The sequence below is a fragment of the Phyllostomus discolor genome, chromosome 10, assembly GCF_004126475.2.
Source record: "Phyllostomus discolor isolate MPI-MPIP mPhyDis1 chromosome 10, mPhyDis1.pri.v3, whole genome shotgun sequence".
NCBI lineage: Eukaryota > Metazoa > Chordata > Mammalia > Chiroptera > Phyllostomidae > Phyllostomus > Phyllostomus discolor.
The window spans coordinates 45,631,498-45,649,964 of NC_040912.2; the positions used below are offsets into that span (position 1 = coordinate 45,631,498).

The 18,467-nt window shown below is 34.8% G+C and overlaps 1 protein-coding gene across 5 annotated transcripts in view; it reads right to left on the bottom strand.

The window, feature by feature from the left end:
• RELN (reelin) overlaps positions 1-18,467 on the bottom strand; it is a 567,213-nt gene that overhangs the window by 276,085 nt on the left and 272,661 nt on the right. For all 5 annotated transcript variants that reach the window (XM_036010728.1, XM_036010729.1, XM_028525327.2 and 2 more), the window contains exon 7: positions 5,031-5,127. In XM_036010728.1, the coding sequence (XP_035866621.1) occupies positions 5,031-5,127 (97 nt within the window). The remainder of the gene's footprint in view (positions 1-5,030; positions 5,128-18,467) is intronic.

The following is an 18,467-nucleotide window of genomic DNA, read 5'->3' on the forward strand; positions in this document are numbered from 1 at the left end:
TTGTTGGGTTCCTGACCCTGTAAGCTAAAATATGGCATATTTCCCATCCCTGTACTCTGTAAAATTGAAAGCATATAACTGTGTTTTCACCATGGCAGAAACAGTATGCTGTTTTGCTCTCACTTCTTATATACCACAATGACATCCTTAGCCTTATCCCTTTCCTTTGTTAGTTCCCATTTGGTTAAATTCACAACTGCAGAGGCATCAAGAGATACTCAGTGTAGGAATTAGTGGGCAAATGAGTGAGCCAGCCTCTTGTTCTGCCATATTCAGCTGAGATTTGAATATCAAAAGATCTTGCTTCTACAGCATGTTTTGGCAAGAAGACTGAGCATGTGCTTTAAATACGTGCATTTAAAATTAATGAAGAGCAAGAAAGGTAATACAAGAGAAAGCAACAGGGGCATTTTACAAGTTGTCCAGTTATCAGTATAGGTATCAGCTTCTAGCTGACTGGAACCATTGCAAAAATCACTGCTGGGCAGGTAGAAGAAGAAATTCTCTAATTTAAATCTCTCATTATCACAGATTACCTGCTCAAAGAAAACTGGCCCACCCTGCCCAGAACTTCTTGCCCCTCACCAGAGTCATTACAGCAAAATGCACCAATAGAATTTTCTTTTAGTAACTAGCTCCTTTTCAAGATTCCTCTAAAATAAATCTGTTTCTCCATCAAAGCTTTTAGAATATGTTTGACAATATGTCCTCATGAGTTTCCCCTTGGATAATTTGATGTTAAAGTCCAAAGAGCACATGGAAATTTAAAACTTTTTCACATAATCTGAATGAACACTCTTTCCCCCTCTGATTTTATTTAACTGAGGAGATTCCTGGATGAATTATGAAACACTCCTGAATATAAGTTCTCTGAAACAATGGTATTACATGAGATAAAAGCACAATGGTTATTGCTACTCTCAGTAGTAGGACTGTCAGAGAAAGTCCTATCCTGGTGGTGTAATAAATGAAGCCTTGTGTCACCTGTGTGATCAGGTTCCACAGCTGTGGCCTCTGCTAGCAAACAGCAGGTTGTGTGAAATACTGCTAAATTTAAAATTACATGTGCTGAGGGTGACCCTAGACTTTGATTAGTCATTGATTCTACTTTTTTTTTCTTTACCGGGAAAGTTGAGAACTGGTATACTGGTTGCCTCTCATTTCTGTACATTTACCCATTTAGTTTATTAGTAAAATTGCCAACTACAAGAAAGAATAGGAAAAATGAAGAGGAAAAAATAACAAGAAGCATTGCCTATAAAATCTAAGCAGCTATATTTTCATTTGGGTGTTATAAATTATATATTATTCTTGAGTTCAAATTTGTAATTTTAGTCTGCAAAGTTATTAAGCCTTTATATCTGACATTCTGAAAAAATAAAGGGCCTCTTAAAGAGCTTTTGATAAATAATACAGCAACTTTGAATGTCTGGCAGAGAATTTTTTCCTACCAAATCTCAGTGCTCTTAAATTATCAAATAGACTCCAAACTATAGAAAATTAATATGATCACTGAAATGAATCTTAATAGTTGTCTACAGGCTGAGGGTGTTCATTCTGCCCCTCTTTCTCACAAATTTTTACTGAGTTTGATCCCATTTTAGCCCAAACTCACCCTTGTAGCTAAAGTGTATTTCTAAATATGTAAGAATAATTCAATAGATATGAGGGGTGACCCCCCAATACCCAGAATTATCTTCTGAAGGGTGGGACCCTTGTAGTATGGGCTTTCCCCACTAGGTGAGTGTTCTAGGAACCCATCTATATCAGTGTTACTCAGTGGTGTTATTGTGAGATGCTGCATTTGGCTTTGGTGAGTTCTTTTTGAAGACTCTTTCAATGTTTGCCCATTTCATAATGGGTGATTTACGAGTGCACCTGTCTATACTATGATGAGTATTGAGCAGTTTTTTTACCAAAACCAGAATGACCCCCATGCTACACCCTCTCTATTCACCTGATTTTTCCCCAAACGACTTTTTGTTTTGTTTTCCTTGATGAAAAAAGTCCTCAAAAGGAAACATTTTGCCAATGCAGAAGAGGTGAAACAAAAAATGGCAGAAGCACTAAAAGGCATCAAAATCAATGAGTTCATAAACTGTTTTGAGCAGTGGAAAAATCATGGTAGGTATACTGCATCAAATGGAGAGTACTTTGAAGGTGACTAAAATTTAAACATGTAAGAACAAATACACAATTTTTTTATAAACAAATTCTGGGGTTTTTTTGGGTCCTCCCTCGTACTTTCTTTTTAAATGGATGTAACATAACTAATTTTGTTTTAAGCTCTAAGAGAGCACATTTTCTCTTAAAAAAGTAGATAAATGCATTCCTCATTAACTTGATTTCAGACTAGCAACATGAATAAAGTTAAGTGCCTATACCTGAAATGTGGAGACTTCACTAAGCTAAATAAAATGTGTGAGGGCCACATAGCACAGCAGCAGTGGAAACATTAACACATGGTGTGCCTCTCTGAAAGTAGATGCCATCTTTCACTGACTTCAATGGAAAAATAATGAAATGGGCCATTTGAGTAACTTCACAAAATGGAGATGCTCTTTTTCATTTAAAAAAATAAAGTGTTAGCCTAGTAAGGGTCTTGGCCATGGTTCTTTGTTTCCCCACTTCAGTAAAAATTAGATTTATAAAAAGTAAGAAGATATATTTGTTTTTTATTTTTACTTTTAAAAGATTTTATTTATTTTATTTTGAGACAGAGGGGAAGGGAGAGAGAAAGACAGGGAGAGAAACATCAATGTGTGGTTGCTTCTTGCACACCCCCGTACTGGGGACCTGGCCTGCAACAAGGCATGTGCCCTGACTGGGAAATGAACCCTCAACCTTTGGTTTGCAGGCCGGCACTCAATCCACTGAGCCACACCAGCTAGAGTGGCATATTTGTTTTTTAAAGAAGTTTAAGTGCTAATTATTTTCCTCAGTTCTCATGCTCAAGTTTTGACTAGATTCAGTTCTGAGTACATGCAAATATTTGAATTTTAGTAAACATAGTAGCATGTTAACAGGAATTCCTCACTTTTTATTTGGTTGATCTGCCTTTTTCAAACACAACTTGGGTAAAAAATATATTTTTGCTCCTGGGACACCAATACAAGTGTAACAATTATTAAAAATTAAAATTGCCACTGTGTACAATGTGACTGCCATCTTTACCTTTGTTAATATGTCTTTATTGTATTCCCTTTGAGTCTGCAACACAATTTATCTTAGGGAAGTACTTATGATGGTGATATATTGTGAATCCGCATATGCTTTTGTTTCAGATGAAGATAGTAATCTTGAATTTTTTTTTTAGTTTAAAGGCTTATCTCACATTAATTATGTAATACAAGTCAAGATTAGCCCATTGGAGGTATAAACTCTAATGTTAAATAAACTAGGATATAGTGAAATTGTCAGGATTAAGTATACATGGGATCAAATAAAGTAGATACTTCAGTTTTTATGCAATAGAAATAGGAATGTTGCATTATATTCTTAGGTATGTTTATTTCCTACTAATAAGTAGAAACAAAAATGAATTTGCCAGACATTTCCAGAAATATTACTGAATAGGAGAACATTCTAAAATAGGCATTTATTTTAAGCTCGATTAACTACTGTAAAAATTAAATTTTGTTTTAAGGCTTATAGAGAATTAACTCAGTCATGGTACATTGTTTTAAATGTACTAGCACATCTACTTTTTCAACAAGAACTACACTATCAGAATCATGTTTGTCTGCAGGAATATTGCAACACCTTGTGAAACTTGAATTATGAGCATCTATTATTTTAATTTACATCCAATTAATTCTGTTTGTGTTCTAATTTCAACTAAAAACTCTTCAATTTATCAATGTTCTGAAGCTTGTATCTTTAATAAATTAAATATATCCATTGCCATAAAAGGTGTATTCAAGCAGCATAAAATAAGAACCATGTTATAAAAATTAATTGACTTTCACATTTTGATAACTAAATCTTCTTTTAATTGCCTAACTAAGCGTTCCCCCCTTTATAGTATGGAAGCAAGTCATTTGACCACTTTTAAAGTTAATGAATTTGAAATGTAATGTGTGACATAGGAGTGAAAAATATAACCTGTTACTCAAAGCCCCAAGATAAGGAAGATATGGGAGAGAAAAGGAGAAGTATTGCAGGTCAAATCAAATGCAGAAAAACAAAGCATAACAAATGTTGTGAGAAGAGTATTAGGTACAAAGAAACTGGGCCCGAATAATAATTGCTCTATATCCATTTTCAAGAATGTGGAATGAATGGTCTCTTCATGCCAGAAAGAAGTACCAAGTAACAGCAAAAGGCACATTAGCCACATGCTGATGGCTAGTGGTTTCACTGTTTTAAATTTAGAATGCTCAAGTTTCATTTTACATATGAGTATAATTCAAGAATGTATCTTTGGCAAGCAAAGTCTAATCAGTCTAAATTAAAGGAAAGTAACCTGCTCCTGAACAATTTGGCAACAAAACTTTTAAAAATTGGTTTATTCAGTGTGCTCTTTCACTTAAAAAAATCATTAGTTAGGAAACAATTTTAAGGTGACAAAATTGCTCATCTAATATTTCTTGCTTGCAAGGAGAAAATAAGTTTAAAACTGAAGTTTTTATACAAGAACTTATAAGTCATTATTTATGACACATGTGACACATATATCTATATACTTAAATAGTATATGTTTAAGGAATGTGTATAATTAACATGTCCTGTTGCACAGCTTAATGCATATCATATTCATATTTTTAAAAAGCCATCTAATCATAATGATATATCATGTTTAATGCGGTCACTGATGTTTCCAATTTTATTACTGAATTCTTAATTTTTGCATTTGAAAATAAATCATAAAACCTTGCTCCCAATTTTGAGTATTTGTAACAAAACTCATAATATAAATAATACTGCAAATTTTCATCTGAACTATAAAAGCCTAAGACAACCTTTTGTTGGCACAAAGCTCAGTAAAGACAATGTATTTGGAATAATGTACATAAACAGCATACACTTACCAATTCTCTTGGGCCATACGGCTCGCAGAAGGTGACAGCATTGCCATGCATGATTGCGCCACACTGTTCTCCAGTCTCACAGTTGCTACATTCAACCCTGTGGGAACACAGAATGCATCCCTGGTCTGAGGACTAAGTAGCGCACAGTGGTTTATTGCTCAGAGAAGGAACAATGTAATAATTATGGTTCAGTTCAAGTCAACTTTTTAAGGAAAATAATGGTATTTTTGTATTGTGACATGTTCTTTAACATGTCACCAGAAAGACAAACTTAAATCCCAGTTCTTTCAGTTACTTGCAGTGGTGGGTAAGTTACTTAACCTCCCAAAGTTTCAGTTTTCTCACCCATAGAATGAGGATATAATATGGACCTAAACTCACATAGTTATTGTGCAGATTAAATGAGAGAGTGTATGTAAAACCAGGAATACAGAAGCAATCTCAGAGTTGGCAGATGGAATTATTATCAATAAATATGTATAATGTGTACATCCAATATAAAGATGTTAGCAAACATTAAAAATAAGCAAAGTAATATATAGTGAACTAAAAATCTGTATCTCTGAAATAAAAAAAGTTTTACAAATTTAAAATTTTTGAGATATAATTAGTATAAATGTTTAAAATTGTCGGTCTCTCTAAATTTTGCATATCTACAAAATATACCATGCTAAAAGTAATGGAATCAGATTATATTTAACGCACATATTAATATAAAATATACACAGATTCTAATTCAAGCAAAGTTTGGATACTGAGTTAATATATTAACTTTACAAATAATTTAGCTGCTTTCTTTATTACTGTAAAATGAAGTGGTTAATAAATCATTAGGACAGGATTTCAAGAATAAGCTTATCCATGTTTTTGGTAGAAAATGAATTTATATATATTCTGGATTTGACTTTGCATATTTATAGCAATAGTTACGATGCTCTGTATCATGACATTTCAACCTACAACCATTACATACCTACATGCAGACAGATAGATCTGCTTCCTCTGTCTGAACCTCAAACAACATGAGAGCTGTATTTCATGCAGAAAAAATGTTTTCAAAGACTTTCACATTCCAGGTGCCAAACACTGTGGAAAGAGTACAGTGCCCATTGTTTTGGAGATCATTGCATTGTGCCCTTTCAGCAGTTTGCTAATTTTAAAGAAAGAAGAAGTAGGAACACCCATTCAAATAGGAAGACTAAAGTGTGAAAAGATGTCAGGTAGCGCATAAAGCCTAGAGGCAGTAGCACAATATGTAAAAGCTGGCAAATAATTGCATTTCCTGCACATATATTGCATGGAATGAATGTTATTCTAATCTTTTGAGTTGTGTTCCTACACCAGGAGACAACAATGGTCAAGAACCTTTGATTTTTTGTAGAATAAACAGGGAATAATTTGTGATGCTACCATTGCTAATATCAGTAGGAGACTTAAATCTTTTCTTGGTTGCTGTGACACAATATTTTTAACATTAGAAGAGATAGAGTAGTAGCTTCATAAGGGCAATAAACATGTCTCTTATTCATTGTTTTATGCCTTGCACATTGTATTCTGTAAAAATTTGTTGAATGAAGGAATGAATATAAGACAATTTCATAAATATAACTATTATTAAGGCCTGAGTTCTGAAGCACTTAGAATAGTGCCTGGCACATATCAAGAATAATGTGTTAGTGTGTGAGTTGTTGTTGTTATTATTATTATTGATTTCAACCATTTTCATCCAGAACTTGTATATTAGTTCTTCCCCCCATGAAGAACCTATTATGTGAACTTTTTACTACTGTTTTTCTATTCTTTAAACTATACATTATTTTTTTCAAGGATTTGTGATTGTAATAAAAGTACAGAGAAGGAGCACAAAAATTATAGTGGGATTTTCACTTAGTGACTGGTGAGAATTGTTTGGCTTCTAAGTCGTCATAAAATGGCTTCAGAAAAACATCAACTTTGACAAAAAAATATTAAAAGAATTTTCAAACCTCACAATAGCTGTCTACCATTTCCCTCCAATAACTCTAAATTAAAAGCATCATTGTTGATGTGTAGTCCAAGGCCTGATGTTGAAATTCCCATAGTAATAATTCTATCTATAAATATTGATTAGTGGCCCCCAAATCAATTATATATCAGAAAAATAGTATCTGTATAAAATATATGAATTACAGACCTCCATCCCCCATTGTTTTGATTAAATAGGATTCAGGTGAATCCTAGATACCTGTATATTGTTTAAAGGTGACTCTAACATACGAGGCCTATAACCTGGCATTAGGGAACCAGAGAATAGATATCAGATGTTTGATGTGTTTGGAGAAACACTTCTATTTTGTGGAACAACTGGAGTTAAAACACTAGTGGAAAAAAAGCAAACATATAGTCTTGCTCCCCATTTGGCTCAACAACCCCTCTAGACCTTTTTCTTCTTCATTGTGTTTTATAGCTCTAGAAACTTAAAATAAAATTTCTAAAGGCATTAGTACCCTCTTGAAATTTAAAGATTTAGAATTATCAGTATTCAGAATTACTCATTGGGTTGTTGTTAGTTGGAGATACAACAGCTTCACCAAGGACTGATGGAACAAATCCATCAGCTTCCTGCCAAGGTCTTTTTTGTCCTTTACTTGAATTTCTCACAGTCTGACTGGATTTGTCAATATAATTTATTATAATTTCAATCTGAATGCTCATCCATCTGGGTGGTCAAATAAACCCACTCTTAGCTGCCAAAGCTGTTATTTATTCATTCATCATTCATTAACTTGTTTTTGAAATTAACAAACTTGTGTTGAGAACCTATAGGCACTGTGGTGAGCTTTAGTGGTACAAAGATGAATAAAGCAGCATCATTTTCTTCCAGGAATTTATACTCCAGAAGGAAAGGCAGAGAAACAAGCACACAATTGCAATACGGGGTGCCAGAGCAATGACAGCTATTTGTTGTATTCAGTTATACTCCAGACACTCCAAAGCCCATTAAAGTATCTCAACCACTCTGTGAGACAGTTATCAGCATCCTCATTTTACTAATAAGAAAATGAGCTTCAGAGAAATTAAGCATGTATTCAAGTCAGACAGCTGTGAAATTGACAGTTGCAATTTGGACCCAGGGTTTACTAATTCCAACAACTATCACATTTTCTGTAGCTCCCCATCCCTTACAGCAGGAGTACTCTGGTTTTGATGGTACCTAAGTCAGACTGGGGAAGAGAAAATACCTAAAGGAGGAGGTCCCAGACTGGTCCTGAATGAAAAATAGGAGTTATTCAAGCAAGGAAGAAAGGTGTGGTTATGATAATGCACAAAAGACGCAGAGATTACAACACAAGTAGAAATGCTACTTCAGTGCATTAGTATGGTTGGAACCATACTGGTGGTACACGAAAGAAGGGTGGCAAAGGATGGGGCTGGAAAGTGGGAATCAGTACATTAAAGGTTTAAAGGTTTCATGTACCACTTACCATGTAATATGTACTGTGCTAGAAGCTCTGCAACTAATGCCTCAATTAATTTATGTAAAACTCCTCTCTCTATTTTTATCCCCATTTAAAGGGTGTTAAAACTGAGATTTAGAGATAGTAAATGATTGTCCAAGGTTACACAGCTGGAAGTCACAGAACTGGGATTCAAACTCCCATTATCAGTCATGATACAAACCCAACTTTTAGGAAAATTACTTTAGCAAATGGATTGGGAGTAGAAAAGACAGGACTATTGATGGAACCCAAGTAAGATGATAGTGCCTGAAATAAGGTGGAGGTGGAGAAAATTTGGCATATTCTAGATTAGTGCTATTCAATAGAAATGTAATATGAGCCACATGTAATTTTCAACTTGCTAATGGTTACATTAACAATTGTAAAGGAACAGGTGAAATTAATTTTAATAATATTTTATTTAATGTATTCAAAGTATATTTTAACATTTAACTAATATAAAATTATTAATGACATAGTTTATATTCTCTGTTCACAATAAGTCTCTTGAAATTGTGGGGTGTATTTTACCCTAAAAGCACATCTCCATTCTGACTAGCCACATTTCAAGTGCTCATCAGCCATGTGACTAGTGGCTACCATATTGGACAACATGACTCTATGGAATTACAGGGCTTGGAAACTGACTGCTCTCTGGTTATGTTGACAACTGGAGATGACATGGTGACAACTAGAGATGACCAGCTGACAATGATTATATGTATCTGAATTTCAGAGGAAGGAGAACAGAACTGACTTGACAGTTTAAGATATGGTTTAAATCACAGTAGTGCATATTATTGGGTTCAGGGAGAAGGGAAGATATACAAAGTGAGAAAAGAAGCAGTTAATGAATTTCTGGGAAAAAATCATATTGTCAATAGTCTGGTTTCTGGAAAGCTCTAACCATCATCATGAGTTTTCACTGCATATCAACCTGAGCCTATTTCCACTTACTTTCTCATGATGGTTGGTTGTAGATAATTTTTATTCACGTTCCTCACAATCTGTGCTTCCCATCAAGGTGACTTTCCTAATACAACATGACCTTCCTAATATTTCTTTTTCTATCATTAAATTTAACTATTGTACAACTAGACACACAAATACCATTATCATAATGGAAAAGATAAATCATAATATCATGATGAACACAATTATCTTCATGGACACCAGATCATGAAATGGGCAGCTAGTGGCCATGACATTATAGAAGAAAATGGTGATTCATGTCAGAAAGACAAGGTGAGTTTTTAAAACATACAAATGTAAGTAAACATCCATATTCCAAGAAAAGTAATTCCCCAGAATTTAAAACAATACTTAAGTGTCAGTAAAGTCTTATGCTCCTCTCTTCCTCAAATTGCCTGTGGGTCTAACCATTTAACTTGGTTGAGTAGACATAGGTACTTAACTCCAATGGGTGTTCCCTGTGAATAGCAGTATTATGAAATCCCACTCTTTCCTTATGGAAAAATTCTATGAGTTCCTAAGAACTGAGGTTCAATTTGCTGAATGATGAGAAGTCCAATACTTTCAGGCTCAGAGAAAGAAAATGCTGATTTTCCCTAACATTTAAACTGTGGCCTCACAATAGAATTTTTTCTCAGGAAAATGATGAGCTTTGTAAAGTTAGATAATATATTCTTCAGAGATTGGTGGAAAGAAAGTTTTAAGTATTCCCAGTTGTACAAACTTGTTTTTCAATATAAAAAGGAATAAGACCTCCCAGGTTAAGGTCTGCTTCATAGAAAAAGTAATACTGAATATTACTTTAATCTAAATAAATATATGCCTTCCCCTTCTTTTTCTTTTTACTGATAGAAAAAAAACAGAACATAAGAATCTGATAAATACCATGGCTCATCATACAAATCACCCACCTCAAAATGTATTCTGTCATGAGCAGTATGATTAAAAGACATTTTAAGTGAAATGCTTGTTGTCCCCAAAGACCATGCAAAGCCTGAATTTATTAAACTCTTGCTGAACCTATTTATCACACACTTAGGTTCCACATGAAGCTTATCTATTACTAGAGTTCACAGATCGTTGCACGTTTGAGTTAGGGGGCACCTAAAATATTACTGAGTCTCATCACCCCCTCATTTTACAAATGACAGAACAAGACTAAAATTCAAGTTCACTGGCTCCTTGTACAATATTCTTTCCAGTCCACTGTAAAGCAGCCTGTAAGAGAAAGGAACTCTGATTCTATGAAAACAAAGTGCATTTCAGAGAGTGTTTTTCATCATTTTTACTGTCATAGTTTATTTTGAAAGGATAAAATGACTTTTCTTAAAATATTTTTCTTTTAGAGAGGATCTTGTTTTGCTAGTAAAAATGTACAAAAAAAGAAAAATGTTATGGACTTTACAGAAAATGTTAAGAATGAATTCACTGAACTGTAGGACATAATCAAATTCAATATTCCTTTGCTTATATACTGCCTTAGATAACTCATTACTATTTTATACATATATTATAACATTATCATTTTTTTCATTAGCAAAAACATAAAAGAATCAGTAAATATAAAGTCAGGTGCTTGTTGACCAAGAGGACTAGGATCAAACCTTAAACATAAAAGAAAAAGAAATGCTTTCAACCAAAGTTTTGTTTTTCACTATTACAAGCTCCTTGGCAGTTTGAAAATTGTTATTTTGGGGTCAATTTTCTATCTTTGTTTTTATTTTTTAGGTGGCTTTTTTTTTCTACATGGGATAAAGAATTATATGTGATGTACATTTGCTGTAGAGATTACACTTCTGAAAGTATAATTATGTTTTTAATCCAGATTTTTAAATTATTAAGCTGGAAAACATGTCAAAGCACCCACTCAGAATGCACAGAGGAAGATAAAGTGAAATGTTCCTGGAGTCCAGGGACCCCACATATTGCAGTGGCCCATGCAGGACTTTCAGGATGCAGGAAAGAAGAGGAGGATTAGTAAGAAAATTAGGCACCTTCTCACAACTGGAGATTTATGAATGGTTGGTGGTGACATCATCCTGATAACAGTAAATAAATAACAAATATTATTTTCTCAAGAGCAGTCTAATTACATGGCTCATTCTTATTAGGTCACTGGGAAATCAATCAGCCTTTAGTCAGGCACTCTGCTGAAACAAGTTAATCACCTGGAAACTCACTGACAATCACTTACCATCAAATTCTCATTTGAGATGCATGTTTGTCCCCAGCCATTTGTCCCCAAGACTGAGGACATTGTATTATCTGTTCATAATTTATTGCCTCTGAAGGAGGCTGTGTCTGAGACAGCCTCAGAAGAAGCAATCCAGCATTCTATGAGCCAGAATTGTCTATTCATCAGCATTTCTGAATGATATTAAAATAACTTCAATATTTTTTCTGATGATAAAAAGTACTTTAAAATGGAAAAAAGGAAAAGAAAAATATCTTTCCTGACCCAAGGAAAACACATTTCTTTCCACACATGCTGACACCGCATATGCTGACAAAATCTGGTATGTGAGCTTGTGGAGCCAGGATAGATCAGGGACATTGAAACCCCAAAGGAAATGGGACCCTGCCAGCCATTTGGTAGTAGGGCATTCAGCTGACTTCTGGAGACACCTTGTACTTTCCATTCAAACCTCAATGACCAGAACACTCAACTTTTCCCCATAAATATATAGTTTTATGATAAAGAGGCATGACTATTTACTTATAAAAGATCAAACTTTTTTAAAAACCTCAAAAAATCCTATTCTTTTTGTAAATGTGGAATATTTTTAATTTTTATTTTATTGATTATGCTATTAGAGTTGCCCCATTTTTTTCTCCCCTTTTACCCCTCCACCCTGCACCTCCCTCCCTCCAGTATCCACCCTCCCCACCCCCTTAGTTCATGTCCATGGATTGTACATATAAGTTCTTTGGCTTCTCCATTTCCTATACTATTCTTAACCTCTTTCTGTCTATTTTGTGCCTACCAATTATGCTTCTTATTCCCTATAAGTTTTCCCCCCATTCTTGCCATCCCTCTTACCTCTGATAATTCTCCATGTGATCTTTATTTCTGTGATTCTGTTCCTATTCTAGTTGTTTGCTTAGTTTTGTTTTTCTTTTTTTTTAGGTTCAGTTGTTCATAGTTGTGAATTTGTTGTCATTTTACTGTTCATAGTTTTTATTATTGTTCAAGTACAGTTGTCTCCATTTCCCCCCACAATGTCCCTCCCCACCCATCCCCATGTTCATAGTTTTTTATTCTTCTTTTTATTAGATAAGTCCTTTAACATTTCATGTAATAAGGGCTTGATGATGATGAACACCTTTAACTTGACCTTATCTGGGAAGCACTTTAGCTGCCCTTCCATTCTAAATTATAGCTTTGCTGGATAGAGTAATCTTTTTTTTAAAGATTTTATTTATTTATTTTTAGAGAGGGAAGGGAGGGAGAAAGAGAGACAGACAGAGAGAGAGAGAGAGAGAGAAACATCAATGTGTGGTTGCTGGGGGCCGTGGCCTGCAACCCAGGCATGTGACCTTACTGGGAATCGAACCTGCGACACTTTGGTTCGCAGCCCGCACTCAATCCACTGAGCTATGCCAGCCAGGGCTAGATAGAGTAATCTTGGTTGTATGCTCTTGCCTTTCATAACTTTGAATATTTTTTTCCACCCCCTTCTTGCCTGCAAGATTTTGTTTGAGAAATCAGCTGACAGTCTTATGGGAACTCATTTATAGGTAACTGCCTTTTCTTGCTGTTTTGAAGATTTTCTCCTTATCTTTAATCTTAGATAACTCAATTATGATATGTCTTGGTTTCTTCTTGGATCCAACTTCTTTGGGACTCTCTGAGCACCCTGGACTTGCATGTCTAGTTCCTTCACCAGACTAAGGAAGTTTTCCTTCACTATTTTTTCAAATAAGCTTTCAATTTTTCACTTCCTCTTCTTCTTTTGGAATGTTTAATGAAGAGAGGCTGAGGAACCACTGGGACAACTTTAAATGTTCCAACATCTGAATCATAGGGGTAAATGTGGAATATTTTTGTTAAAAAACAGCAAGAAAATTTCCCTCTATGAGACAGAAAAATATCACCTTCAATGATGCCATTACTTATTTCTATAGAGTTAAAATACGTTCTAAACTTGAAAATGACATTTAAGCTCATTCTGTCTTATTACTTCTCACTGAGGAAGGTAAGAAAACTCTCCTTATTTCACTAGGGAGTTTTGAAATTTGGTCTCTCCTTTGTTAACAGGCACAATGACAAATATTATTTGGATTAAAATAAATCTTCTGATGTGTTGCTACTGCACACAACATTCTGACCTACTACTATGGTGAATTCTACTACATGCTGCTTGAAGAAATATTTTTTCACTTGTTTCAAATGTGTTTGATGTTTAATTCCACCGAGTGAGTTCTTGTTTCTCTCATCTAAAACAGAGATTAAAGAAGGAAATAATATGCCTCCAGATTCACACCTTATTTTATTAGTGGGCCACATCCTGGATAACTTTTCTATTGTAAATAAAACTTTATCCCAGAGCGATTACATCATGGTAAGAAAGGTAAGAAATGGAAGCAAAAAAGGAAGGTTAGAGGGGAGTTTTGTAATACGAGAATACAATTATTAACAAAAGAGCAGAAAGGATGGGATATGGTGGAACAAAAGCAAGGGAGTGAGAGAAGTAGAGAAAGATGCAAATACAATCAGAATGTCAGACCATCAAACCCAGTACATCAAACTATAATTCTACAACCTCAAAATATGCAGATATATTACAGGTCCTAGAAAAGATATGTCACCAGAGAAAACATTTTAGCTTTCCCGATTTTCCTCATTATTTACAATCTCCCTTGGTTACGTGTTCTTGAAAAAAATGTAAGGTTTATGCTCCATGTTCCATCTTGAAAGCTTATTGTCATATGTCTTCTAAGTGATCATCAGTATAAAAAAATCCCTTGGAGACCCCTCAGCAGTGGCATGGAGACTTTGGTGTCCATGACTAGTGCTTTTCTTCAACCAGCACAGTCTTTCAGGCTTACTTGCCTATGTGCCTGCTGGATACTGAGAAAAGTTCATGCACTTTTATCCAGTTTCCTTCTCAGGGGTGTTATCCATCACTCTTACTTTCTCTGATTACTTGGAAACTGCACTTAATTGTGATTCTCATATTTGGCGAGTAAATTGAGTCCCCTTTGTTTTTGTTATTTATGGGTGCTCCAAGGCACTCAAGAACTATGAAGTAGTTTTACTGCTTGCTTCTCTTTTTTTTCTTCTTTTCTCTTATGGGCTGTGCTATCAGTCACTGAATAAAACTCCAGCTAGAATAACTCAACCTCCATCTTAAAATCTCAGTCTTTTCATACCCTTTGTTGAGACAATTATATTTTGTCAAAGAAAATGAACTTTAATAAGCCAAATCACCAATCTTTTTGCTCCATTTCAGAATAATTGCTCCAATAAATTTTGTATTTTCACAAAAATACAAAATGCAACAGTCTGTGATCTGTATTTCTCCGATCCTGTAGTTTTATATTTTACATGCAAAAATAGAAATGGTCCAGACTTTTCTTTTTTTCCCCCAAGTCTTTTCTTGATTCAAGCAATCCTATGCAATTCCAGGCATGACTTTAGCTTCCTTAGCTGTAAATTATGGGCTTTCTGAATGATAATCTGACTGACAATTCACAGTGGTCTTCACATCCCATAGGATCTGAAACAACTTCACTTGTGTCTTTCTTCTTGATGTCTCATATCCCTGTTGGCATCACAACTTATTTATCTAAGATGCTTCTTTTGAGGAGTGATTCCTGTTCTTCCCTGATCTCTGCTGCATAGGACATCTCTGCTACTATTATTGTGCTGGAGGGGAAACATCTGTTGTCATCTAGTTGCCATTTATCATCATGTCTTCTAATAGTCCCAAGTTTTCCACTAGAACATCAGAGTCTAGTGATGTTATAACTCTGGATACCTTCTGTGATCTTCAGAAAACAAGCATTAAAGGGCTAATCTAAGCACAACAAAAATTTCTTCTTGATTTCATAATTGCTTGGAGGATAAAGGCACTTTTTAAGAAAACAAATTGTTTTTTAAGAATTTATTCGCTTTTTAATTCCTTTAACTCTCTCTCAACTTCAAGTTATGAATCAGATATGTCTCCTATTTCATTTTATTTCTTATTGTTAAATTTTTTAATGTATTGATTTTAGAGAGAGAGAGGATGGGAAAGTGAGAGAGGGAAAAAGAGAGAGGGAGGTAAGGAGAGAGAGAGAGAGAACAGTAATTTGTTGTTCCAATTATTTACGCATTCATTGGTTGATTCCTGTAAAACTGAGGGCTGAACTTGCAACCTTGGTGTATTGGGACAACACTCTAACCAACTGCACTATCCAGCCAGGGCTTATTGCTGAAAAATTGTATAGAGTAAATTTGCACACAGTGAAATACACAGATCTTAACTTTTGACAAATGCATACATCTATGTAACCTATACCCTCTGAAGATATGTATGTTCATTACCCCCAAAAGTTCCTCATTCCACTTTCCAGTCAATTCCTCATCCCTGAAATAACCACTGATCTAATTTCTATCACCTTAGGTATGTTTGCCTAATCTAGATTTTCATATCAATGAAACCACACAGTAAAAATACTTTGGGCTTGGCTTCTTTCATTCTACACAATAATTTTGAGATTCAGCCATGTTGTTTCAATTATCAATAATTCATTCCTCTTTATTGCTCAGTAGAATTCCTTTGTATGGGTGTATTACTGTTTATCCATTCTCTTGTTGATGGGTGCCTGAGATATTGCCAGTTTTTGGCTACCAGTATATTTATTTTTAATAAAAAATATTTATCTGCATTCATATGAAATGCTGGCAGTGTTTATATCACACTAAAATAGTTTAATTCATAAAAAGAAACTATGAAATATGGTTAGTGTACAAGTAGTAGATGCTTAAGTGAAATGTTAATGAGATAAAGCATACCTGTAAGTCCTTATATTCCATCTAAATTTAGTTTTACATGAGGTTTTTCTTCCCATTTTTTTTGTTAGAGTGTTGTCTACATATGAATAAGACTCCACTGATTCTCTACATCATCAATAGCACAATCATACTAAACATACTTGATAGTGGGGATTTGTCAGCAGTACTGATAAATTGGTGTTGTTCCATTCATATTCTCTCTAACCTTCTTGTATTCAATGGTACATTTGAAATGATGAAGTTACTCTTGCGGTCCACAGGTATTAACTGTGTGTGGTTCAGCATCAGTGCAAAGTTAGCGTGAAGAAGCCTCACTCTCACCAAGCCTGAGCCACCATTGTATCTCCCTGAAGGGTTTGTGTTGTTCTTTTTACTTGTAACTTCTCATCTCTCATTCAAACATAGAATCAGAACCTCCTGGGAGAGTAGGAAAATAAAGGGCTACTTCTTTAGCAGCAACCAGAGAAAATTGGTCCAGGGTGGGGCAAAGAGCAGAAGAACTCTATGCTTTACATTTCAGGAGGCAGAAGGACCACAGCTCCATGATAGCACACCAGAGCACAGCATCACACAGATGCCCAAGGCCCAGGTCCAGGCAGGAACATCAGAACAGCTTCTATGCTCTTAAACAGGGCTCAAAACAGAGCCACTGCCCAAAGGAGTGCTTAGCAGAGGGATGAAGACTATCTGTGTGGACCAGTCACCAAAGACTAGATGAGCTGGGGAGGACTCAGTGAGTACCTACAGAAACAGATGACAGTGGGACCAGAAGAACATCCTTCCCAGCCTCCTGCTTTTGCACTAATTTATTTGAAACTTAGATACATCAGAGAAATTGGAGAGGGCAAGCCAAAGTTGACTAAAATTAAGTTTCTATCCCTCATAGAAAGAGGACAATAAAAAGAAGTTAAGTTAGGTTATGAAAGAATAAAGAACATTTTATTTCCCTGATATCCAAGTTTGTGAACAGAATCCATAACTGTTAGACTTGTGTAAACATAAACAATTTTGGAAGGACTGGCAGAAATGGTTAACAGTGTTGCCTCTGGAAGAAGGGTATATAGGTCTAGTGTGGGAATAAGGCTTACTTTTATTATTCTATTATTATCTTTGACTTTTCACTATGTACATTTACTAATTTTTGAATCAAATCTAATATTTGAACTAAGTAGATAGTACAGTCAATACTGAGTTGATGTAAAAAAGTTTCTTGGTTCTATTACAATTGCTGTCACATACTTGGAATAGTAACTTGGCAATTATGATCATTCATAATAATAGTAGCATCATTTTGTGTTCCTTATTTTTTCTCATAGTCATTTGCACATGATATCAGAAACTTGGATATTAAGAACTACATGAAATGGAGTGAAAGTTGATTTCATTGCATAAAGTTGATGGAAGCAAATGTTGTAAGTGATTAACTTTTAAACTGATCTACCTCTCCATCATTGTATAGACATAACTTTAGTTTCTTAATTTCTCTTTTTGCTTGTCCTTAAAAATTAAAAGTTAAATAAGGTATATGATGTTTTTTGAACCCTATGGAAGAAACATGGTGATAAAAACAGCACATTTTTCTCTTGAGGAAAATTATTTGGTGATGCATTTATTCATGGTAATTTGGCCAAAAGCAGCACACCAAGGACTTTGTTTCTACCTGGTGTGTGGCAGCAGCACAGTTACGGTGCTGGTAGCAAGGATCCTCCTTCCACATAGCCACAAAGTCACCCACTGGTTTCTAATTCAGTGGAAGTAAAGGGAATCAAAGTCAGTATCATAAGGGATGAAATTCACATGCCAATGTGTGTACCAAGAAAACAGAGATTTCAAAAAGTGAAAACTGTCTATGAAGTTACAAAACATAGTTGGCTTTGTTACTTATTGAAAATATTTCATGAGATAACCTGATTTTACTGGCTTCTGGTCTCCGACTTTAGGAAGTTTATGTCTATTTTTCATGGGGTTTAAGGCATCCAACAGGAA